At 46.1% G+C, this 23,216-nt stretch overlaps 2 protein-coding genes and 1 long non-coding RNA gene across 15 annotated transcripts in view; 1 reads left to right on the forward strand and 2 right to left on the reverse strand.

The window, feature by feature from the left end:
- Nucleotides 1-6,401: 6,401 nt before the first annotated feature.
- Nucleotides 6,402-8,838, reverse strand: LOC139075248 (uncharacterized). The gene is made up of 3 exons (XR_011525448.1): nt 8,640-8,838; nt 7,386-7,560; nt 6,402-6,602 (listed from the first exon to the last, which is right to left on the reverse strand). It is a non-coding gene; the product is annotated as an uncharacterized lncRNA (long non-coding RNA).
- A 380-nt stretch (nt 8,839-9,218) lies between these two features.
- KIAA1191 (KIAA1191 ortholog) lies at nt 9,219-22,178 on the forward strand. 11 transcript variants are annotated; one of them, XM_070570319.1, is made up of 10 exons: nt 9,356-9,590; nt 10,646-10,763; nt 10,883-10,955; nt 12,911-13,057; nt 13,444-13,622; nt 16,279-16,405; nt 18,192-18,316; nt 20,203-20,309; nt 20,501-20,643; nt 20,752-22,178. In XM_070570319.1, the coding sequence occupies exons 5-10, from the start codon at nt 13,473-13,475 to the stop codon at nt 20,958-20,960; spliced, it is 861 nt and encodes a 286-aa protein (XP_070426420.1). In that variant the 5' UTR covers nt 9,356-9,590; nt 10,646-10,763; nt 10,883-10,955; nt 12,911-13,057; nt 13,444-13,472; the 3' UTR covers nt 20,961-22,178. The 11 variants fall into 11 exon arrangements, with proteins under 11 accessions (XP_008536926.1, XP_008536925.1, XP_008536929.1 ...); XM_070570320.1 differs by having other exon boundaries at nt 10,646-10,758; XM_008538704.2 differs by lacking the exons at nt 10,883-10,955; nt 12,911-13,057 and adding an exon at nt 10,987-11,073 and having other exon boundaries at nt 9,219-9,590; nt 10,646-10,758.
- The window catches only part of SIMC1 (SUMO interacting motifs containing 1), a 98,098-nt gene continuing 93,066 nt past the window's right edge, over nt 18,185-23,216 (reverse strand). For 2 of the 3 annotated variants that reach the window (XR_011525447.1, XM_070570315.1), the window contains exon 11: nt 22,267-23,109. Coding sequence is in view for 2 of the 3 variants with exons in the window: in XM_070570315.1 (XP_070426416.1) it covers nt 23,089-23,109 (21 nt within the window). In the remaining variant the exon portion in view is untranslated. Of the gene's footprint in view, nt 23,110-23,216 lie in introns of all 3 variants that reach the window. The other variant, XM_070570314.1, reaches the window with a different exon arrangement.

Genomic DNA, 23,216 nt, shown 5'->3' on the forward strand with positions numbered 1-23,216 from the left:
TGTCCTTCCTTCCCCACCACACACACTCTGGCCAGTCCTTCTCAAAACTTGTTTCTACCATGAGTATACCCAGGAAGCTCCTAGGTGCCTTTCAAAACCTGGCCAGGGCTCCAGAACACTTCTTGGGATCACCTCACTGGTGAGCCAGGAGCATAAGGCTCCCAAAGAGAAAAGTTGGCACCAGTGCATTTATCCAGAACTTTGCAGTCAGAAAAAAAATTCTTTAAGGGGTTTAATCTTGGCATTCACATAAATTTTATGTCATTTCAAAAGAGAGCACCTTAATCTCTTGAGACTGGAAGGCTCCTCAAGGTCTCATTTGGCCTTGCCTTATCTTTCCTGCCTCCTGAGACACAGTGGATGACCATCCTCTTGTGTCTCTCAGCTGGAGTCCAGTCACCCTGTGTGGTCATAGCCTCTGCCTGCAACTGTCTCTCAGCCCTGCCCTCCCATTTGAGGGTGGTGACCAAGACTTTTTCATCTTGGAGTCTAGCGTGCTTAGTATAAGGCGGAGGGCCCAGAGTTCATGCTTAGCAAATGTTTGCGCAATGGAATCAGTTGTACTTGCTCCTCCCTCGGCTTCTTTTCTTGATCTTCCTCCTTTATGACCAGCCCTTTCCAGTCTCCTTTTGCCCGCCATTGGCTGCTATTACCTGAAACTAACTGGATGCAGTTAGTGGGGAACTTTGAAATGGAATTGGCAAGAGTTAGCCTGCTGTGATACAGAGCAGAGCAGGTGAAGGGCGAGGGATGGGGCCATGAGTAAACAGGCAAATGACCAGTACAGTCCGCCCCTTTGCATCCTTTTTTACTCTTGTATCCGTTTTTAACTTTGTGCTTCCACTTAACACTTGCAATATCCATCATAAAATCAAAGTCACTCTACCTTCTTCTGAACAAAAGTGGAGACAAAGTCTCATCAGTCAATATATCCATCTCTGGGTGATATTGACTCCTCTTCAGTCATAACCCCACCTGGAAATTCTACAGTTAAAGATCACATTATAACAATAAGCACTGCTGGCTTTCCTTTTACAGTCCAACTTCCATGTTGCTTCCGAGCAGTCTTTCTAAAAGAAAAGCTGACCATGTCATTTTTGGCTTGAAATTCCTCAGTGGCTCCCCGTCTCCACCCGGATAAGTACTACATGTAGCGGACTGCTATGCAAACATTTGTCTAACTGTCTTCATCTCCTGAGAACTGTTGCCCTAAGGACTGAATTAATCAAAGACCTGCCATGGTTTTATATGACACTTTGCACAAGTAATTAGTCCAAGAGTAATGACTTGGATCAGGCTGGACCAAGAAGACTCTTCTATGGGATTCTTAAATTTGGTAACCAGAGTCTTGAGGTCAATCTCCCTCTCGTGGATTCAGACGTAAAATGTACCAGCTGTAGGCAGCTGTTTGCCCGCCTGTAAAGAAGGTTTGAGATCAAAGAGGCTGAGGTTGGGCAGGAAAAATGAAGACAAGGTGGAGTTGGAGTCCTGGTGCTATTTGCATCCTTGGATACAGTTGTTCCCAAGGTCCAGGGCTTACTTTTGTTCAACCCTTTTATAACTGACTAGCTTCCTTCCTTCCTCCCTCCCTCCCTCCCTCCCTCCCTTCCTTCCCTTCCTTCCTTTTTCTTTCTTTCACGACTCTCTGGGGGAATTGCAGAATGCCCAATCTACAGGATGTAGCCACAAACAACACAGCATCTGATGAGGGGACCACTTTACAGTGAAGAGGTGCAGGAGTGGCTCCCTGACCAAGGGGTCCCCTGGTCATTATCATGCACCATATCATCCAGGGTAGCCCACCTCAGACAACACTGGCTCAGCCTTCTGCTTTTCAGTTATCTATACCCCTCTCATGCTTTTTAGGAAATTTCCTCAACCTGCTCTTCATACTTGCTGATTTGGTCTTTGGCTATATCCACTCTGCTATTCACCCCAGCATTTGACGTATTTATTTCACCTACAACGTTCTTCTTATCTGGTTCTATAGCTGATTCTTCTTTATAATTTCTTGTTCACCTTCATATTTCCAAAATCCTCTCTTCTGTTTTTTAGAATAATACTTACAATGTTTATTTTTAATTCCTGTCCTGCCTAGTCCATTAACTCTGTTGTGTCTAGATAAGGTAGTTTTGTCTGTTGTCTTTCTCTTGTAGGGTGTGTGTCCCTCAGGCCTCTCTTATCTGCCCCTGTGAGCTCCTGTTTCCTTGGGGCCAGGACTGAGTGCCTGGGGGAGGGGGCAGAGCCCAAGTGTAGCTTGAACTTTTCCTGTGAGTGGGGAAGGAGTCTCTCTGGTGGATAGTCTACACCCCCTGCTTTGTCCTGTCCTGAGCAGACAACTGCATCCTTGGAGAACCTCCCTGTACCTCTGTCTGCCCAGGTAAGACTCTTACTAGAAATTGCCACCCACAGTCGCCATAACCTAGTGCCTAGGGTATAGGAGGGGGAAGAGGAGTGATGGAAGAGAGGCTGCAAATGTGCAGGCCTGTTCACTGCCCTGCAGTTTGTTATGGACTCCCCCCACCCAGAGGCTCTAAGCCACCTCCACCCAGCTGGGGCCTTCTAAGCCTGCAGTCATGGTGTGGTGACAGTGACAGGGCTGACCGAGGTCTGCCCAGAGCCAGGTGGGAAGAAGAAAGGCTACAACTACCTGAAAACTCCGACAGGGCCTGATTCCAGAACTTGGAGCTCTGTCCTCTTCTGCGCTGGGCTGCCACTGTCCACACCCACGCCCAGCACTCTTCTGGTAGCCACAGGGCTGGTCTCTCAGATCTGTCAACTTCCCTTTGACTCTCAGGTATTCCCTGACCTGGGGCTGGCTTGTGCGATCTGCCATCTTGTCATCTCATCTCCACCTCATAAAAGAGGAAACTGAAGCCTGGAGAGAGGCAGTGACATTCCCAAGATCATATAGTGAATAAATGATGCAGCTAGGGTTTGAACCAGGTCTGTCTGGCTTCAAAACCAGGCTTTTTGGGCCACCCCTGTGGCCGAGTGGTTAAGTTTGTGCGTTCCGCTTTGGCAGCCCTGGGTTTTGCTGGTTTGGATCCTGGGCGGGGACATGGCACTGCTCGTTAAGCCACGCTGAGGTGGCATCCCACATGCCACAACTGGAAGGACCTACCACTAAAAATACACAACTATGTATCATGAGGCTTTGGGGGGAAAAAGGAGAAAATAAAATCTTTTAAAAAACCCCCCAAAATCCAGGCTTTTAATATCTTGGATCTCCCTGTACAGATGCTGGAATGTAGGTCCACTCATTTTATCAGACTTTTCTTCTAAAAAAGATGCGAAACTCCAGAGATTGGCTATGAAGTCTCTCACATGCATCCTCAGTTGGATCTTAGGATGTTTCAATTTCACAGACACAGACAAGCTCTTGAGTTGTTCATCATTTTAATTAGTTGACTCTTAGTGATTTTAAATTTCAAAATTATTAAATATTTCAAGCACACATGTTCAGATATCTATGTGTTGACCTCCAAGACTTAGTAGTTAACATTTTGCTATATTTTCTTCTTTTTTATTAAAAAAATTACAAACAACTTAAATTCTACCTCGACCTCCAGAGATAACCATTATCCTGAAGTTGATATGTATAATTCTCACTTATATTTTTATACTTTTATTATGTATGTATCAAAACTTTCTTTTGTATTTTAATAATTTACATAAATGGTAACATACTGTTATCTTTTTTTTTAAATCTGATGTGTTGTTTTTGAGATTTACCCATGCTGATACATGGGGATCTAGTTTATTCATTTCTCCTGTTAGGTAGTATTCCATTACATGAATATACACAATTTACTTTTTTGTTTTTCTGTTTGTCTTTCTGAAATAGTTGGGCTGACTACATATTTTTGCTATACAGACAGTGACAGCATGAAGGTTCTTATATGTCTTCTTGAGCACATTTGTGAGATTTTCTAAGCTATGTCCTGAGGAGTGGCCCTGCCGAGTCACTGCGTTTGTGTGTCTTCAGTCTCATTCGATATTGCCAAATTGCTCTCCAAACTGGTTGTCCGAATTTATAATCCATTCTGGAAACATTAAGAGTCTCTCTTTCGCCATATCCTTGCCAACATATGGTATCATCAAACAAAGTTTTTGCATATCTGCTGAAAATGAACTTGTATCTCTTTGTTTTCATTTGTGTTTTTCCCGTTTGGAGTGAAGCTAAACACCTTTTTATACATTTATTCACCATGCAGTTTTCTTCTGTAATTGTCTGCTCATACACTTTGCCCATTTGTTTAATTAGCAATTTGGATGAGTTGTCAGTTTGTCGCCTGTCTCCCCTGTTAGAAGGCAGGCACCATGAGGGCAGGGCTGGGCCACTGCTGTACCCCCAGCACCAAGCACAGTTCCTGTCTCTTCGATATTCATCAGTCCGTGTTGAGAGGATACTGATTGCATCTACTATGTGCTGAGACCTACTGTTCTTTCTGTCCCCTCCCCCTTTTCCTATGGGAAATGCTTCTCCCATCCCAATCATGAGATTCCTCGGGAAGCTGACACTTCCTAATGTCATTGTGTCCTCCTGGCCACAGATGAGTGGTCAGAGTGGGAGGGAGCACTGACCCAAACCAGGCCAGACCCTCTTTGGGGTTTTCAAACTGGAATCGAGAAAGAGAGCCAGTCTCTTCTGGGTGGAAGTAACCCTGAGAGCTCTCAGCAGTCATGTTCCCACAGACACTGAGAGAGGATGAAGATAAGACGAGAAAGAGAAAACGGGAGCCTCTAGTTTCAGGTGTTCCGAGGGATTCTGTGCACTAAGCTGGAGGAGTTAAATCTCTCTCCTTTCACCTAAACAAGTTCTGACTAACCCATCTTACATTTGGATTTTCCCCAATTTTTTTCTTTTAAAAAATTCAAACCTACAGAAAAAAATTTACGTATAGCTTAATGAACACTTGTAAATCCTTCATCTAGATTCACCAACCGTTAGCATTTTGCCTCAGTTAATTTCTCTGTCTCTCTGCCTTCATATATATATTCGGACACACACACACACACACAAATTCTTTGAGAATTAGTTACCGACATCATGGCATTTCAGTCCCCAAAACATCAGAAGTTATCTCCTAACAAGAACACGCTCCTATATAGCCACAGTACCAATATAACAGCCAGGAATTTTCATGCTGATGTAACATGATTGTCTAATATACAGTCAATATTCAAATCCCCTCGATTGCTCCAATACTAGCTTTTAAAGCTGTTTGTTTTTCGTGTTTTTTTTTTTTTTGTGAGGAATACTGGCCCTGAGCTAACATCTATGCCAATCTTCCTCAATTTTATATGTGGGACGCTGCCACAGCATGCCTTCATGAGTGGTGCGTAAGTCTGCACCCAGGATCTGAACCTGCGAACCCCAGGCCACAGAAGTGGAGTGTGTGAACTTAACCACTGGGCTGGCCCCTAAATAATTTTTTAAAGTTTTGCTTAAAAATTCTTTAGCTGCAGGTAACTTTTCTAGTTTATGCTTGCCTATGGTGGTTTTTAGGAGCGCTAAGGTGCTCACTAGGGATTTATTTCAAGGTGAGAAAAATCTAGCTCCCAAATTGTTTTCAAATACAATGCCATTTTTACTAAAAATAAATATTATCATAAATGAAGACATAATAATCTGTTGTGCAGACATTTAATTGAACATATTAATTTTGATTCTGCAGGTTTAAAACAAAATTTTGGAGCCAAACATTTTACTTTTAGCACTCAAAAGGTTTTCTTTGTGGGTTCCTGAAAAGCCTGTAGACCCTAAGTAATTGACCCAATGCCAGGTGCCCCTTCCTGCTTCTCAGGGCTCTTAACCCCTCACTCATCTGCATCTTCCACACCTGCCTCTCTGCTTGATTCTTCGCAACTGCATTTGAATATGCTTATTCTGCCATCCAGATAAACCCCAACCTAGTCTAACAAAACCTAGCCTAACAAAATCACACCATGGCCCATTCCAACTAGCCTTCCTAACTTCCCTCCCCTCCCCACTGAAGGCCAGCTGCAGAGTGGTTTACACCGTGTCCACTTTGACACAGCCCCTCACTCCCCAGGGGGAGTGGGCTCTGCCAACCTCAAAGACCCTGTGATCTGCTCCCCACCCTCCAACTCGACACTCTCCTAGTTCCTCAGACAAGCTTTCTCCTGCCTTTGGGTCTTTGCTCTTGCCTTGGTGCCCCACTTGGAGCACCCTCTTCCACCCGCTTCTTCGCCTCTGTGATCATGGTTCTCTGGGCGGCCTCCCCTGATGTTCCAGAGTCAGGCCCCCTATTACATAGCACCTGGTGCTAACACTTCATGACCCCTGACACGTAGTCATTCACATTCTTTCATTGTCTGTCTGTCTCCTCCTGTTAGTCTGCTGGGGCTGCCATATCAAAGTACCACACACGCGGTGGGGCTTAAAGAATAGAAATTTATTTTCTCACAGTTCTGGAGGCTAGACATTCAAGATCAAGATGCCGGCAGGTTTGGCTTCTTTTGAGGCCTCTCTCCTTGGCTTGTGGATGGCCACCTCACTGTATGCACCGCCTTCTCACCACATCCTCACATGGACTTTCTGCTGTGCTTGGGCACCCCAGGGGCTCTTCCTCCTCCTATAAGGACACCAGTCAGATTGGATTAGGGCCCCACCCTAATACCTCATTTTAACTTAATCACTTTTTAAAGACCTTATCTCCAAATACTATTAAATTCTGAAGCACCAGGGGTTGGGACTTCAACATATGACTTTTAGGGGACACAATTCAGCCCAACACAGTCAGGGACTGTGTCTTCCTCCCCAGTATATCCCAAGCAAGGAGCACCCCAAGCACTGACAACAAAGTAAGACACAAGAACACATTTTCTATCTAACCGGCTGTCCCAGACTAGCTGTGTGACACTGGCTGGGTTCCTTTTGTTCTCTGTAGCTTAGCTGCATCATGTGTAATATCAGGTTGGAGAAGTTGGTCTCTGAGGACAGCCTGACAGCTGACCCGCTAGCCCAGCATCCTCAGTTTCTTCAGTGGAATCTTTCCCCCTCACCACTAGAGAGAGCTGTTACTTCTAGTTGTTTCTGTCTCGGGAATGTACCTTCAACACTCTTGCCCCAGGGATTTTAAAAGTGGAGGAGCTGAGGCCAAGGACCGCCAGCAGTCAAACTAGGAGCTGGGCACTCAGCCCTGGCCTTGAATTTCAACCCCACCACTTCTTGGCTGAGGTACCTTTGCCAAAGTCCCCATGAGAGTGTTAGTTTCCTAACACAGCTGCCAGGTGGGACAGTTCCTGAGCACTGCTGGGTGGAATGCCTCATCTTCCATGATAGAAGGGGCAGGCTTCCAGATAGCACTCCCAGTCTAGAGACCCCAGAAATGCAAATGCCCCACTTGCTATCATACCTCTGTCTGCTGATGAGTTGTGAGGACGGTGGCAGGTCTGTCTAGGGAGTGGACCTTTCTGAGGGCTTGAACTGGCCAGAGAGGGCAGATGTCTAGAGGAAGGCAGCTGGGCAAAATTCGGTCCTGCTCCCTGCCCTCCCCCCATGCAGCAGGAATGCAGGCTGATTTGGGGCATCTGGGGGGACGCAAGAGAGATCCTGGTCAATTCCAATTTCTGAGACTCCATGTTTATTAAAGTATGAAATGCCCAAGGAGGTACAAAAAGACAATTCAGAGTCAAAAGCATTTAGGAAATTAGTTTCCTGGTAAGAGTATGTTGTAAATATACATAAAAAGGTAACCAGATTCTTTGGTTGGCCACACACAGAGACCCTTAACTATTATCTGCCCCCAGACAAGGACCACACAGACCTCAAAACCCAACTTCCCAAGGATGCTGCCACCCTTGGGGAAATAAAGTGGCTGTGCACAGAACTGGAAGCAGGCTTAGCTAAGAACCAAAACCAGAGTTGGAAAAAAGCACAAAAGATGGGGTGGAGAGGAATCTCTATTGCCGCAAGAGATCTACCCCAGGAGCTGTGCAAAATGGCCTGAGGTCAAACAGCTCCGAAGGTGTCCTTCTTGGGCCTTGTGGATTCAGCTGTGACTGACTGAATCCTCCTTAGCTATGGAACCAGATCATTAGGAAACTGGTTTACTTGCAAAGAAGGCTTCTAAGGGAAGTCCAGGTTTTAAAAGAACAAACTCTTCTAATAAAAATACAACACCCATTTATAGGGGAAAACCTCATAAGATTGCAAAAGTTGAAAGTTTACAGTTAGTCTGTTCTTTGTGGAAAACAGCAGTTTTCTCCTATGGCTACTATCTACCAACATCATGCCATAGCTTCAGACATCAGTACCACAAAAGTCAGGGATAAGTTGTTTTAGTCAGAGAGTCAGTAACTTCGAGGAAAGACTTCAGTTTTTATCAATTTGGGGATAAGAACGAAAGATCATTCTCCCTTCTGATTTATAGAAGGGTGCAAAGTGCTGTTTCCTCCCCTCTTTGAGGTGTACCCTTTCCCTGTGATGGAGGAAGGCAAGGGGTCAGCTTTGCTTCCACAGAAGGTAAAAAATTATGGTATATTTTCTAAGTTCCAAATTAACAAAGTAACACTTTTAACACACACACACACACAATCACACTGCGCTGTAATTGTGCTATTCATAAGCTAATTATAGAATTTAGAAAAGACTTTAATTCACGGCTCACTCCAGCATAGTCGGCTGGTGAGGACACTCAAGCTTCGAGAAGAAAGCCTCTCCCTCCTGCCAGGAGTCCTGGGAAGCCCAGTGCTGAAATCTACGTGTCAGATCCACCGCAGCTCCGAAGCCTCCTGAGATGAGCCTTGATGGCAAGCTTTGGACATAGGTAGAAATGTAGGTAGGTTTTTATCAACTTCTTTTACTTCCTCGGTTTGTTGCTTTGTCATATTTGTAAACCCTTTAGGGAAAAAAGAAGTCTTCCTCCAGGATGTGACATTTGAGCTGGCACCTCTTGAGAAGTCACTTTCCTTAGTGTAAAAAGGAAGAGATATTAGGATCACTTTACCTAGGGGAGGCAGGTGCGGTTTGCTCCCCTTTTTGGTTCTGTTACTCGTGTGAAGCCTGCCTAGCCCAGCCGTTCCTGGAAGAGGGTCCCTGCTCACGTCAACTCTTACTAGTCAAGTGACTTCTCATCTCTCTGAGGCTCAACTTTACCTCTGTGAAACGGGTTGGAGGGTGTCACTTTACTATGCCACCTCCATCTTCCCTCAGCCTGTCACAGACCCAGGTACAGAGTGGTGGTAAAGGGCAGCTTTTCCTCTGGGAGCTGGCAAGTTCCACCTTTGGAGCTGAGAAGCCCGCTACCCGCAGTGCAGCTAAAGTCGCGGGGCCTTCCCGATGGTGGACTACAACTCCCGGCATACCCAGGGCACCTCCCGGGTCAAGTCTCGCGTGAAGTGGAGCGGCCTCCGGAGGCTTTATCAGGAAGGCTGCCAGCTGGCCTGGTGGTTTGTGCTCCTCAGTTGGTTCCCGGGGCTTTCGTTGTCGCCACGGGCAAGCGCTGCTCACACCATGGCTCGGGTCCCGACTGCGCCACAGCCTCTCGGAAGACGTGGGCCCTCGGAGCCTCTTTAGTGCCGGTGCTCGGGCCGCAGGCAGCTCCGCGGCGGCGGAACAGGTATCGACATGGGCCGGGCCTGGACCTCCCTGGGGCTACGTTCTCCGCCCATCCCGAGGGGTGCGCCCCTCGCCCCTACACTCAGACCCCGGCCTGGGGGCTCTCCACGCCTCTCCCCTCACCCCGACTTCGATCTTGGCCAGGCAGCCCCTTGCCTCTCTCGCCCTGCCGTCTGGGGTCTTCCAGTGGGGCTTCTCTCTGATGATGCCCTTCAGCCCCGCCCGGGGCCTCGCCTCGACTTCATCGGAGCGGCCTAGCCCGGGACCCCAACTCCTCTCCCTCACCTCGCAAGCCTCCTACTTGCCCTGCCCTCAGGGAACCCTGGTCTTACGCCAGGCCCCGGCCGTAATCTCCTTAGTCCTTCTTAGCCTCGCGAGTGGGAGAGGGGGTTGGGTCAGACCTGGCCTTTCAAATCCTGCTGGCATCGTCCAGTATGTTGTGAAGAAAATGCAGGCTCTCTGCGGAGAAGGGGGGAGGGGACGGGGATGGAGAAGTGGAAGGGGATGTATCTCCTGGGCCCGGAGGATGGCTGAGCTTTGGTTTCTGCGATGCTCTTTAATGAAGAACTAGCTAGTTTGCCCTCTGAGCTCCATCAGGATAGACAGACAGTGTAGCAAGTTGAAAAGCAAACAACTTGGCTTTCTCAGCACTTTGTGTGAACTTCCCTGTAAAGTGGGGGTGAAACTACCTGCCTTGTGGGCGGGCCACTTATCTGTGACCTTGGACAAATCATTTATCTTCTCATTTTTAGTTTCCTTCTCTTTAAATTGGGGATAATTAATGCCTGCTTTGCAGTGTTCCTCCAAGGGTTAAAACACAAGATAAATGTTGGATAAAACCCTGATAAATATTAGGGTTAGCAACAAAGAATGAATTTACCTACTATGGTACTTAGCCCCTTGCTGTGGGTCAAGTTATTTGGACCCTAACTTATCTAAAAATGAGATGAGTATAATCTCTCTGGCAGGGTTGTTAGGGGGAATGGATGAAGGTACAGGAAAGTGTTTGGCAGACTCTGAAGGGCTGTACCAATGCTGGCTGTTTGTTGTTCTTAGGACCTCTGGAATGGATGGACTTGTTCTGGGCAGCTTTGCTAACTTGCAGCAGCTGGACGATGTTCCTCGTTAATATCTGTCTGTCAGCGTAATCGTCACACCATTTCACGCTGGTAAGGTGAGATTTTCACCACCTGTCACGGCACAGGTGTTAAGATCAGCCACAGGTGGTGTGAGACTTTTTTCTTTCCCCCTTGGCATGTTTGTCACCCACTGGCTCTTTCATGTGTGTTTCAGCCTTGTAAACAAGCCACAAAGCTGTGTGTGCCTGTCAGAAGAACGGTATTGGAGCTATTCTTTGATGTTCACTGTAAGAAAATGCCCTTTGTTATTTTTATTAGGTAGCAGGGACTCTACTCGGAATTCTATATAGAAAAAGCACCTGGATCCCAGTCTTTCAATGGCTTCGAGACAACCAGAAGTGCCTGGTAAACTTAATTCTTTTTGGTAAACTCTTGTTTTGCCCTTCATGTTTTAAGCTAGACAGAAACCACTTTTTCGGAACCATATATCAATGGTTATTCTGGCACCAGGCGAGCATTTAGATTTAATAGATTGACATCATTTAAATATTAACCTATTAACCATGCAGCCAGGGTATGAACCCAAAACCTACCTTGAGAGAGACTAGTCATTTCACTTAAGAGTATGAGAAGTTTGTCACTTTCCTACACATATCAAATGAGAGTTCAGAATAAGTTGTGAAGTTCTTATAGCATGTACCAAAATGGTTAAACTCATCCCCCTTTTTGGAGGAGGGGAAGGGAGTGGGCAGAATGGAGGTCTGGGCAAAAAGGCACCAGCCTGATCTAAAGGCAGATTTAACTTAAGCAGTCATGAAAATGCTCACAGCAGCATGTAGCGAGTCTGGGTCCGTCTAGGGCAATAATTTCTGGGGGTTACTGAAATCATTGATCCCTCTTAGGACTGTTTTAGTGATTTTTAATCAAATCTGAATCACTCGATTTTTTATTCTCAGTAAAGAGATAGTGCTTATCTCTCAGAGTTGCTGTGAATATTAAACATAAAATAGGTGAAAATGAGTTAAAAGTGATGAATATACATTATTGCTCAGAAAAATTTTTCGTCTCTATTTATAGGAATATATTTCTTAGTAAACATTAGCTCACTTTATTATTATTTTTAGGAAGGCTGTTGGGATGGCTGTTGGGAGGAGTCTTTACGATGTTTTTGAAATTGCTCCCAAATTAAGTGGATTCCTAGGAATCTCCCTGTGTCTCCCAATGTGGATCCATCGCTGGTCTCGGACCTCATCAGTGTGCTTTTTAGTTCGTCTTCCATGGTTGTCATTACCATACACTCCCTGTAACTGCCGGCCATGGGGTTGCACTTGTTAGGTTAATGCTTTGTAGTGTGTGGAGCCTGGAGTGTTGCGTGTCCAGTGCAAGTAGTGGCTTTGATCCGTGTTCTAGTCCCCACCCTACCCTTGCTAGGTAGGTGTCACCTAAGATCTATACTTCAGTTTCCTGAGCTGGAAAATGGGAAGAAGAGCTGCTTAATGAGGATGAAGTAAGACGAGGGATGTAAGTGCCCGGTGAGGAAGGGTACTTGGTAATTATTATTTGCCTGTGTGTTTGTGTTTGCCTTCTTTGAGATAATTCACATACTATGAAATTCACCCACTTAAAGTGAACAGTTTAGAGGTTTTTAGTATATTCACAAGGTTATGAAACCATCACCACTGTCTAATCCCAGAACATTTTCATCACCCCAAAAAGAAAACCTTGTCCCCATTAGTGGTCACTCCTTATCCCCCCCTCCCCAGTCCCTGGCAACCACTAATCTCTGTTTCTATGGATTTGTTAGTAGTTGTTGTTAATATTAATAATAATGGTAGCTGCTTGGTCCCCTTGCTGTTTAAATGAAGTGTCTTTGCTGGTTTTGGACTTATTGCCATGGAAGTTGATGTCTTGGAGAGTGTGACTGTATAATTTTAGCAACGGGAAAGCATCACGCTGAAGTCAGGATCTGAACGTTCGTTCTGCTGAGAAAGGATTCGCAAACAAACAGCATGGCCTTTGCTCTCTGGTCTGGCAGAGCGCAGCGTGCCCTTGAAGTGGATACCTGCGTCACCACGGGGCACTCCCCCAGCCAGTTCCAGGGGACAGGAATGGCCAGGTCGGCTGGCAGTGTTTCATGAGAGTGGTGTCAGCAGTTTCTGTGGTGGAACTTGGCTCTGCTGACTAAATCCTTCAGACTCTAGAGCTGACCTGGACACTGTTGTTTTGATGTTTCTTGTCATAGTGCTCTGGTTCTCTTTGGTGAGGTCGGGAAGGCAGTCGAGCCCCAGGTGGTTACTTTCTCTATGAATCTGGGCAAATCACTTGACCTCTAGGCCGTAACTTCCTCATCTATAAAATGGGAACAAGAACTTCATATCCTCAGTCTTGCGTGAGTTGAGAGCCTTGGTGTTTCTGTGGGGGTGGCTTCTGTGGCATGAAAAATACAAGCTTTGAAATCTGATAGGTTTACTTTGATTCCAAACTGCACTTTGCATTGTATGACCTTGCTCAGATAAATTTAAATTGAATTTTGGTTTCCTAATTTGTAAATTGGATTCGGGCTACTGAGTAGGTTAAGTAGAAAATCCGAAGTGTCAGGCATAAAGGAAGGAATTAGTGCTATTACCTTTTCTTAAATGGATTAGCTATTCCAGAAGAAGCTATTCTTGCTCTGTCCCAGAGTGAGTGTTTTAGAGCTTTACTGCCTATGAATTAATTTAAAGCTATTACTATGTTCACTTGCTGACCCATCCTGACAGGTGTCTCTGTTCTTAGCTCTTGAGCCTAGTGGGCCTCTAGGCAAGATGTCCCTGCCCATCGGGATGTACCGCCGGGCATTCAGCTATGATGATGCCCTTGAGGACCCTACACCCATGACTCCTCCTCCATCGGACATGGGCAGCATCCCCTGGAAGCCAGTGATTCCAGAGCGCAAGTATCAGGACCTCGCCAAGGTATCTGACCCTGTGGACTGTCCTGGCAAGCCCAACCCCTTCATTCTTCCTCTGCTCCAGAAGCCTCCAGTGGCTCCCAGCACCCAAAGAAGTGGGCAGCCGCCAACCCCTGTATATATTTTCTGTGCCTCAGCTGGAGTTGGCGGTCTTTTTTTCTTTTTAATTCAAACTAGAATGGCTGTGTCTTCTCCTGCCTTTTGTCCCCACCCTCACCCCTCCCTTTTCCCACTGTATTTAATCCAAGCTCCTTAGTCTCGCTCTGCGTGGTCCAGGTCCTGACTGCCGCTACCCAGGCCCCCCCAGTGATCCAACCATGCAAGTTACTGGAGATGTCTTGCACTTCACAGGGTGTTTATGCTTCACACTGCTCTGATTGCCTGGAAGGTTTCCAGTCCCCATCCTGTTCTCCCACCCGCTCCTCCTACTCCATTTGTCTGACAAATGGTATCCTTTTAAGTCTTAGCTCTCTTCTGTGAGGATTTTCCCCATAAGACCATCACCTCTCCCTCTGAGCTCTCCACTGTCACATGGACCCCTGTCATAATCTCTGCCATACTTTATCACCTTCCAGTAGCTTCTTGAGGGCAGGGGCCATACCTAATTTTGTACTCTATCTGCAGTATCTAGCAGAGGACCTGGCAGAAAGCAGATTCCAAAGAATGTTCATTAAGTGACTGGGGGGGGACGTCGGCTCCTTCCTGAACACATGCTGTGCTGGCCCTCCTGCCTCCCATGCCTCTTCCCACTGCCGTGCCCTGTGAGAGCCGCCTCCTTCCAAAGGCCCTTCCTGACCGACGTGCGCGTGCACCTTGGGGCACCCTCATCTGCCCTCACATCCCTTTGTGCAGTTAGGTTCTCAGGTGCTTGTTGTAGGCGTGTTGCCGAAGCCTGTGCTTCCTGACTGCAGGGACTGAGCCTGCCACCACCAGGAGTGCAAGGAGGGTGGCACTGTGCTTGAATAAACTAGAAACTAGGCCTGCCCGCTCAGATGAGGCCCTTTAACCTGCAGCTACAGTTTCGCTGAACTTTGACCTGCGTGACAGCTCAGGGCCTGACAGTAGGTAACAGAAGGATCTGCTTAAACAGACCTGGGTGTGGATCCCCTAATGGTCTATGTACTAGCAATGACGTTGGACACACAGCTTCACCCCAGGGCCACAGTGTCTCCATCTGAGAGCTGAGACTACTTCATGCCGTGGAGTGTTGTGGGGATTAAATAAAAGAGGATGAAAAGGCTTGAGACATATCAGGTGTGTAGCTGATGTTGGGACTCCTGGCTCCCAGCTTCACTCTCACTTCGGAGAGCTGTGTGTGGCCTTTCTTTCTAGGGAGTCTCCCCACCCCACTTCCCCATTCAGCCCTCGGAACAGGGAGCTCCTTTCTACAGAAGTGTCCCCTACAGCTCTGGGGGAGTTCCCTGTGTCCATTATCTACTGAAATCGGACCCAATCAGTTGTTGAGGAGAAACATTTTGTGTAAAGTACTGGCAGTACTAGGAGAAAAGGATCCCGGCAGCTGGGCTGCAGGCCCGGAGCCACGGGCTTCAGGGACTGGAGAGAGAGTGAGCAGGCTTCCCGCAGTGCTTCGAAGGGCCGCTCACCCTTTTCATTTAGAAAGGCTGCTGCTTACTTCACAAGGCAAAGAATGGGCTCCAGTCTTCTGGTGTGCCCCAGCTGGAACAGCTGACGGTTTGGAACAGCTGCTCTCAAGGAAAGCTCAGCCTGACTCATTACACGCATTCCTTCCTGTGTCTAGCGAACCATCCCTGTCCTGACTGCCACCATCTCCCAAGGAAGGAAACAGGTTCCAGTCTTGCTTGAGTAAGGTCACAGCTGAAAAGTGTGAATCCTATTTTGTAACAGGCTACAACATTTCAGTACTTCTGCTCCCCTCCTTTCTGCCCACCTTCCTTCTCAATGCCTTTGGAGAAGCAGAGAACAAAGAATAGACCCCGTTCTCTTCTCCCTGCTGGGCCTGAGCATGGTGTCAGGTGTTTAGGTTGAAGAAGGTCGCATGTTCTTGGCTCTCTCACGTTAAAGATTAGGAGCTACATAGATTTTTTGGTTTGTTTTAAAACAGCGTTACTTGAACCTTGAGAACAGTGGTCCTCAAAATGTGGTCTTGGGCACCAGTGGCATCAGCAACACCTGGGAATTTGTTAGAAACATGAATTCTCTGCCTGACCCAGACCTGCTGGCTCAGCTCTAGGGTGGGGCCCAGTGGTCTGTCTAACAAGCCCTTCAGGGGGTTCTGGTGCTCGGCAAAGTTTGAGAACCACTTAGCGAATGCAGTGATTAAGCAGAAGCAAGCGCGTGGCCTGGTCCATGGTCAGGGCTTAGTAAGAGGTGTTTCTCCTGCATTCTTAGGGGCACGGTCCTGTAGTATGTTGGACAGATGTAATCTGCGAAGGTAGTAGACTTCAGAGCTTCAAATGCTGGCTTTCCCATATCTATAAATTCCAGCTATTCGTATAATGTGTTTATCTGTTGTCACTACGGATGATACAGATCTAATCAGGTGGGGACAACCAACCCCCCCTCACGTATTTCCTCATGTATCGGATTGAAGGTATTTCAGCAACTCCTTCCTTAAAGGAGTAAGTTTAGGTGTGTGGCTCCCTTGCCTGCTCAAGTGCCTCCTTACCTCTCTCGAACAGGTGGAGGAAGGAGAGGCCAGTGTCTCCTCCCCTGCCGTGGCCCTGTCATCGGCCACTGACGGTGTGGACAAGGTCCCTGTGGTGAAGGCCAAAGCTACACGCGTCATCATGAATTCTTTGATCACAAGTAAGCACCCTGCACCCTCAGGATGGCGTGAGGTAGGGTGGGGAAGAGCTCAGGCTTCCTGCAGTCCACCTGTGGGGGTTCTGTACCCACGCCTGCCTTAGCATGTCCCCACCGGGCCTGGCACATGTCAGCCTGGCTGCTGAATCGCCAGGGCGAAGCTCAGTTTAGGTGGAAGATTTGTCACACTTTTAGCATCTCCGGTGATTTAGGCGCACTCTGCTTGTTGGTACCATCTTATTTTCCCATATCCCTCAGTGTGGCCTTGGGCAAGTTATGCCACTGTCGAGACTCTTTCCCTCTTCATGAAATGAGGGGTGTGGCTGGCAGGTCAAGGGGAGGAGTATAACAAGTTAACCTTGTTGGTTCTGGAGGGCTCTTCTAGTTGCTGTGGGAAGTTAACAATTATGTGATACTCAGCTCTGCTTGTTAGCAGCAGCCTCTGCCAGGGGCAGGGCACATAGAAGGTGTCCGTGGTTGGCTCAGTTTTGCAGTCGGACGCCCTTGTTTATCTGCTCTGGGAGGGCATCAGTTTGTCTTGGGCAATTCCTGGACAAGGCACCCGAGAACGAGAAGTGCAGACTCTTACTTGGTCTTTTGCTTATTCACACATAAATGCACCATTCGAATCAGCAACTACTACTAGTATTTTTCAAGCTTGAGAATATGTCTGGCAGTGTTAGAAAGCGTAGTCATCGTTCTTGTAGCACAGTATAATTTCTTTATTGAAAATACAGGTCATCGACAGTACAGAACGTTCTAACACCCCAAAATACTACCGTCACTCAGACACTTATTTGACTTAGTCACTTCCACATATATGCATGTTTTTGTATAATTGCAGATATAGTAAACAAACCATTCTATTTTTTTTCAGGTAATACTGCCATGAACTTTTGATGTTGCTATAGTCTTAAATTCTAAAAAAATGGCTGCATTTAAAATCCTGGTATTGGTGTACTGTAATTCATTAAATCCTTTCCCACTTTTTAAATTTTCACATAACTACCTGGTAAGACTGGAAAACATCCATATGCATTTGACTTTTTTCTTTGCCTTTATTTCTGATGGAAATAAAAAATTCATTAGAAGGGGAATGACTGTCCTAAAGGACATCTGGTGTCTAGACTTTGGGTCCACAGCTGCCAATTGCCTGTACTGGGGATATAATGTCCTATGTGTGCAGATCAAGGAAAAATTCAGATAATCAAGTCAGAGTGATGTGACACTGAGGTGGATGCGTTTGCTGTGCCAGGCACTGGGATGAGCAGTTTCCCACACGAGAAACATTGGATCAGTAGACCTTGGCTAGTTCAAGGCACATTCTCTGGTTTGATTTAATTGGTACCTCGGTGCCATCTAGCCCAAATGTGGCTCTTTGGTGAAAGTCTTTGCGTGGGTAATGAGGGTGGTGAGTCTCTCTGAGGAAACTTTATCTTTGGAGAACTTGCAGTGTTTCTGAATGTCAGCTGCCTTCTCCATGTTACATTTTTAAATACAAAGAAAATGTCAGTGTAGAAATAAGAGGAAGGTAAGGAGTGTTTCCCTGGAGGTTATCCAGCTGTCCCTTTAGGAGTAACCATTCTTCAGCTTGGTGTGAGGGAAGGCTTCCTTCCAATTAGAAGAACTTTGTGTGAGGTTCAGAATTACTGCTCTGATGTGCGTCTGGGAGAACCCTCCTCCTCGGATGGTCATTGTGGTCTCTTGCTTCTGGGGAGAACAGAAGTTGATCTCCCCCAGTTTGTGTGGGAGAGGGGATGGGCATGACTGTCATCTCCTCTGTTCCCAGAACAGACCCAGGAGAGCATTCAGCGTTTTGAGCAACAGGCAGGGCTGACAGATGCTGGCTACACACCCCACAAGGGCCTGACCACCGAGGAGATCAAGTACCTTCGAGTGGCAGAAGCGCTCCACGTAAGCTTGTTTCTTAGGAATTTAAAAAACCAAAACCCTCATCATTCATAGCTTGAGATGTGGCTGTGGTTTAGAAGTTACCCGCTCAGCTAGCCGGGCCTTGTGGAGAGTGGTGGAAAGAGAATTGGGTGAGGAATTTAGAACTGGTTTGGTCATACCCATGGTGGAGCTTTGTCACTGAAAGCTCCGGAGCTCTTCGTGTCGTCATTTCTGCTTCTCCTGCTGTAAAGTGGGAGGATGTGTTTTGCTTCTTTCTGCTTAGGAGGCTCAGATGAGATTGCATGGGATGTGTGTGGGCACAGTGTGAACAGTAAAGCCAGTGCCAGTCACTTTGTGTACCAGAGCAATTGACTCGCACAGAGAATTGGGCAAGCTCGGCAGAGGTAACACTTTAATTGGAAAGGAATGGCCGGCTCGATATTTAATTTTTAAAAAATAAAAAGCAAATATAGAATTGGAGTATTTTTGCTCTTTCATTTCTAAAATTGGAGTGACTGAAGAATAATTTTTGGTAGGGTTAATGATCAAATAGTTGTATGAATAAAATAGTTTTAAATGACTTTCAGGGAATACCCTTTTCTATTTCATAGTGCTTTATGATTTATGAAGCACTCGCATTCACTTAATCTTTGTGTTAATCCTTTGAGGTAGATGCTATTCGCCATGTCTTATAAGTGAAGAGACTGAGGTCTAAGGTCATATATTTAACCAGTCACAGTATCTGAACTTGTCTCCTGATGCCCTGCTTCCTGTTGGTTTTCTCCCCCATATTCCAAAGTTGTCTGAGACTGTCTCCTGAAGGGCCTCATGAGGATCATGATATGCAATATATAGAAGGAGGACTAATGTGGATCTGGTGGCCTGTGGGTAGCGATGTAAGACACTGTGGACGGTTGCATTTTGTAATGAGCATCTCAGATGACTTTTGCACACTGATTTCAAAACCACTGCTTTGGAGGATCAGGGTTGGGTTAGTGGCCTGTTCAAGCTCTCGGACAAGACAGATGCTTTTGGAGGGGGTCACTGTCAGTCTTTGACACTGAGAAGTTTCCAGGATAGATGTCAGCCAGAATTCCAGTTGAGCAATTCACCCTATGTAATGGTAGAATTGACTTTGGCCCATTTTCTGCATCTTGGCCACAAGAGTAGAACATGAGGATGACTGAAATGCCAGCTTTCACAAGTTGATATGTTGAGTGTTTGAGAAAATTCAGACATGGTCATTTGTTTGGAATGTAGCTTGGGCTAAGCATTGGCATCCCGGACGGGGAGCAGAGAGACAGTATGGGAGCCTTGATCTAGGAACTGAGAAGCAGATGTGTCTCTCCCCTGCTGGATTGCTAGTCTGTATGTTAGAGGTGCGTTTACAATGCCGAGGGAACCCGGAGTGACTGGTTAGGGGAGGGGAAGGGGAGAGAATGGGACAAGCCCCACGGAGGAAACCTTCAGCCTGAGAGTGACAGCAGGCCTGAGCGTTGGCTTGGAGAGACTGGGAATGGCAGGGGTTGTATGTGATAGGAGAGGCAGAGAGAGGAGTTCAAGGCCCTACTCCAAAGGCCCAGAAGGCCTGCAGCTTGAGTTCCGGCCCCGCTGCTGACCGGCTGGGCGAATGTGGGAAAATTAAAAGCTCTAGTGTGGTATATTTAGTACAGAGGTGTTTCAGATATGCTGTCGAATAAATACATTTTCCTAAAAGATGGAATTCTATCTAATATGGTAGAATCAAAGGAATGTCTGTTCTGTAATTCAAAATTATTCCACCTATTAATGTTTTCCTTTTGCCTGTTGTGTGAACCAGGTTGTTTATACCCAAAGTTAGCTGTTTTATTGTTGTTTTGTATTTGCTCCAATTTTTAAAAAGTCTTTCTTCTTATCCATTTGAACAGAAACTAAAGCTACAGAGTGGAGAGATAACAAGAGAAGAGAAGCAGCCGGCTTCAGCCCAATCCACCCCAGGCAGCACCCCCCACTCTTCCCCTAAGCAGAAGAGCAGGTGAGCCCCTCCTGCGCTCCCCTGAGCAGCAGTGAGCTCAAGGAAGGCCAGTGCTCCTGCAGAGTTGGGGTTTAAGCCTGTGATCTCAGAGCGAGAAGGGGGAGTTGACAGTTCCTAGGCTTGGCGTGAGACACTTCTAGAGGTGTAGGCAGAGGATATTATTAGGATATGTTGCATCCTTTCTCTTCCAGAGGCTGGTTCGCTTCTGGTTCTTCCACAGCGTTACCTGGCCCAAATCTTAGCACCATGGATTCTGGAAGTGGGGATAAAGACAGAAACATGGCAGACAAATGGAGCTTCTTTGGACCAAGATCCCTCCAGAAGTCTGATTCGGGTAAGGAAGCTCCTTCAAAACTCAAGCAGTGTGGCAGGCATTTTACCACATGTATTGGGAACTGCCTAGTAATTCTGAGATCATTTCCTCTGCGGTTTACTTCTGTAGGAGGTTTCGCCACCCAGACCTACAGAGGAGCCCAGAAACCTTCTCCAATGGACCTGATCCGTGCGCAGGCCACCCGAATGGCCGAAGATCCAGCAACTTTCAAGCCACCCAAGATGGACATCCCAGTGATAGAAGGGAAGAAACAACCACCACGGACCCATAATCTCAAACCCCGTGACTTGAATGTGCTCACACCCACTGGCTTCTAGAGCTATTTCTATTCCAGGGACTCTGGATAGAGGGTGTCTTGTGTCAGCTCCCCTTTCACCTTGGCTCTGACATAGGAAACATTTTTTTTTTGAAACCTCTTAAACTGAGGCTAGAGCTGGAGACATAATTGGTTTTTGAGAAACATCAGTGCAAAGCTTGTCCTTGTGTGGAAGAAGCCATTTTGTATTGCTTTAATTTAAGGTTAGACTAAATAATCTCAGCAGTGATGTATGGGGGACCTCATTACCTATTTTTGTATCATTTACCCTAGATAAGAACTTTGATCATTGCTTACTAGGTAATAATGTTTGTGTTGTTCCCAAACTGAGGCTTCTTGATTCCTTTACTATTGTCAACACGCGCATGGACTAGTCATGGAGTAGAGGTGTTCACTGACTAGTTTAGACAACTTTGGCCCTCTTCACTGTGCTGGTATTGGGTGCTCTAGCCTTGTCAGTGAGGAGGACCTAAGATCTGTTTGAGATCTGGGTAGTTAAAAGCCAGACCTGGCAGGGGCCCCTCCTGCACTGAAGCTGGAGGCTCCGTGCTTCTTGGCAGACCTGCTGGACCGCTCGTCCTGTGGCCAGTTCCGACTGTGGTCCCCTCGGGCCATGCTGTTGGAGGGATGCTTCTCTTTTATGGGTCACAGAACAAACAGTAGTCTTGCATATCTTTTGTTGCACTTTAACTCCAATTTGGTTGAAAACTTCCTACAGAAGAAAATTCAGTCTACTGGTTTGGTATAGATAAATGGATGTTAAACTTTTTTAAAGTAAAGAAGGTGGTAGCTACAGTTAGATTATAGCCTTGAGGTCGATGTGAAACTGATGTCGTCCTATTTTGATTTCCTTGTTCAGGCCAGGGCCTGAAACTTTTTTCTGGGAGGTTGAAGAATTAAAAAATTTTCTGTATGCAATCAGTTTTCCCTAAAATGAGCCTCCTACCTTTATAAATATACTTTACTGAGGAAATGAACTTGGGAAACCACCTTTTCATTTCTCCTCACGGTGTACGTGTTCAGTCATCATCTTGAACACTCTCAAATTCCTGCCATTGTCTGCTTTGGACAGTATCATGTCGATGTAAGGAGCTAAGCTAACCTTTCCACAGAGAGGACCTGGAGTCTAAAATGAGCAGAACAGTTTATTTATTTGTCTTCTCTTATGCTTGTATCTCTTACTTGTTTTGACAATAAAAATCCTTACTACTTTCTCAAATGTGGATAGCTGTTTTTTTGGTCCTGTTTGGAGTAGTTATTCCATTCTGCCCACTCAAAATCATGGAACTTAAGCATGGTAAACTTGGTATTTTGAAAAACCATTGCTTTTTTATTGTATCCTTTTAACATCAAATTTTTTGTAACACACTCAATCCTTGTGTTGCTAACCCCCCTCATTACATTAGATCTTAATAGACTGGCCACAAAGTCAAATTCATACGCAATGTAAGAGATCTAATATAGGATGTTTGTGTTCCATTAGGGAGAAACGGATATGTCTTTCTCGTTCAAAACAGGTTGTCAGTACCGTGAATGACATGACATTGATGTCTAGGATTTGTTCACAGAGGGATTCTTTTTCACATCTTGAGTGGAACTGTTAAATATAGTGCATATAGTATTACCTTTTCAAAAAAAGGATAGATAAATAATTTATTAAAAAATATATACACCTTGTATATTAAGCCATATTTGAGAATAGGCTAGGTGAGGATTATCAAAAAAAAGGTTATCTACTAAAGAGTTAGAAAGTTATCATAACCTACAGATAAATAAGATAGGTTTGGTCCTACAAGATTTTTAACTACTTTTCGTACTTTTACAACTTCCAAGTAGTTGGAGATAGAGTTCAGGAGGTATTCTTGGTGTTCAGTGCTTCGAAGGACTTCAGGGGCTGCTCCAGTTCTTGGGAGAAGGCTCTGCATCAGGGTTCAGGTCCGCAGCATAGAAGAGCAGGAGCTTCAGCAAGTGCACTTTGTCCTGGAGCTGGGGCACCAGCGGCTCCCCCAGCATGTGGACGAGGCGGCTGCGGAAGGCCTCGATCTGCTTCTCCACATCCACCACCGTGATATCGTCTCCTTGCTGGGGCTTGGGCTTAATCCTTTTGATTATTAAATCTTTGCGATCAATCACTGAACTCCGTAAGTGCTCTGCAAGAGAAAAAGTTAGTTGAAGTGTTCTGAAATCCTTTTTCTTCATTTACGACTTAAAGAGATGAAGTCTGATTTTAGGAGGTGGGGTCTGTCTGGGCAGAGAC

The sequence above is a fragment of the Equus przewalskii genome, chromosome 13 (assembly GCF_037783145.1).
Source record: "Equus przewalskii isolate Varuska chromosome 13, EquPr2, whole genome shotgun sequence".
Taxonomy (NCBI): domain Eukaryota; kingdom Metazoa; phylum Chordata; class Mammalia; order Perissodactyla; family Equidae; genus Equus; species Equus przewalskii.

Bases quoted from the DNA above. Each gene is read 5' to 3' on its own strand.
- KIAA1191 (XM_008538704.2), top strand. From the start codon at position 11,046: ATGGCTTCGAGACAACCAGAAGTGCCTG. The intron at 13,623-16,278 runs GTATCTGACCCT...TCTCTCGAACAG, and splicing joins AGTATCAGGACCTCGCCAAG to GTGGAGGAAGGAGAGGCCAG. The intron at 16,406-18,191 runs GTAAGCACCCTG...CTCTGTTCCCAG, and splicing joins CATGAATTCTTTGATCACAA to AACAGACCCAGGAGAGCATT.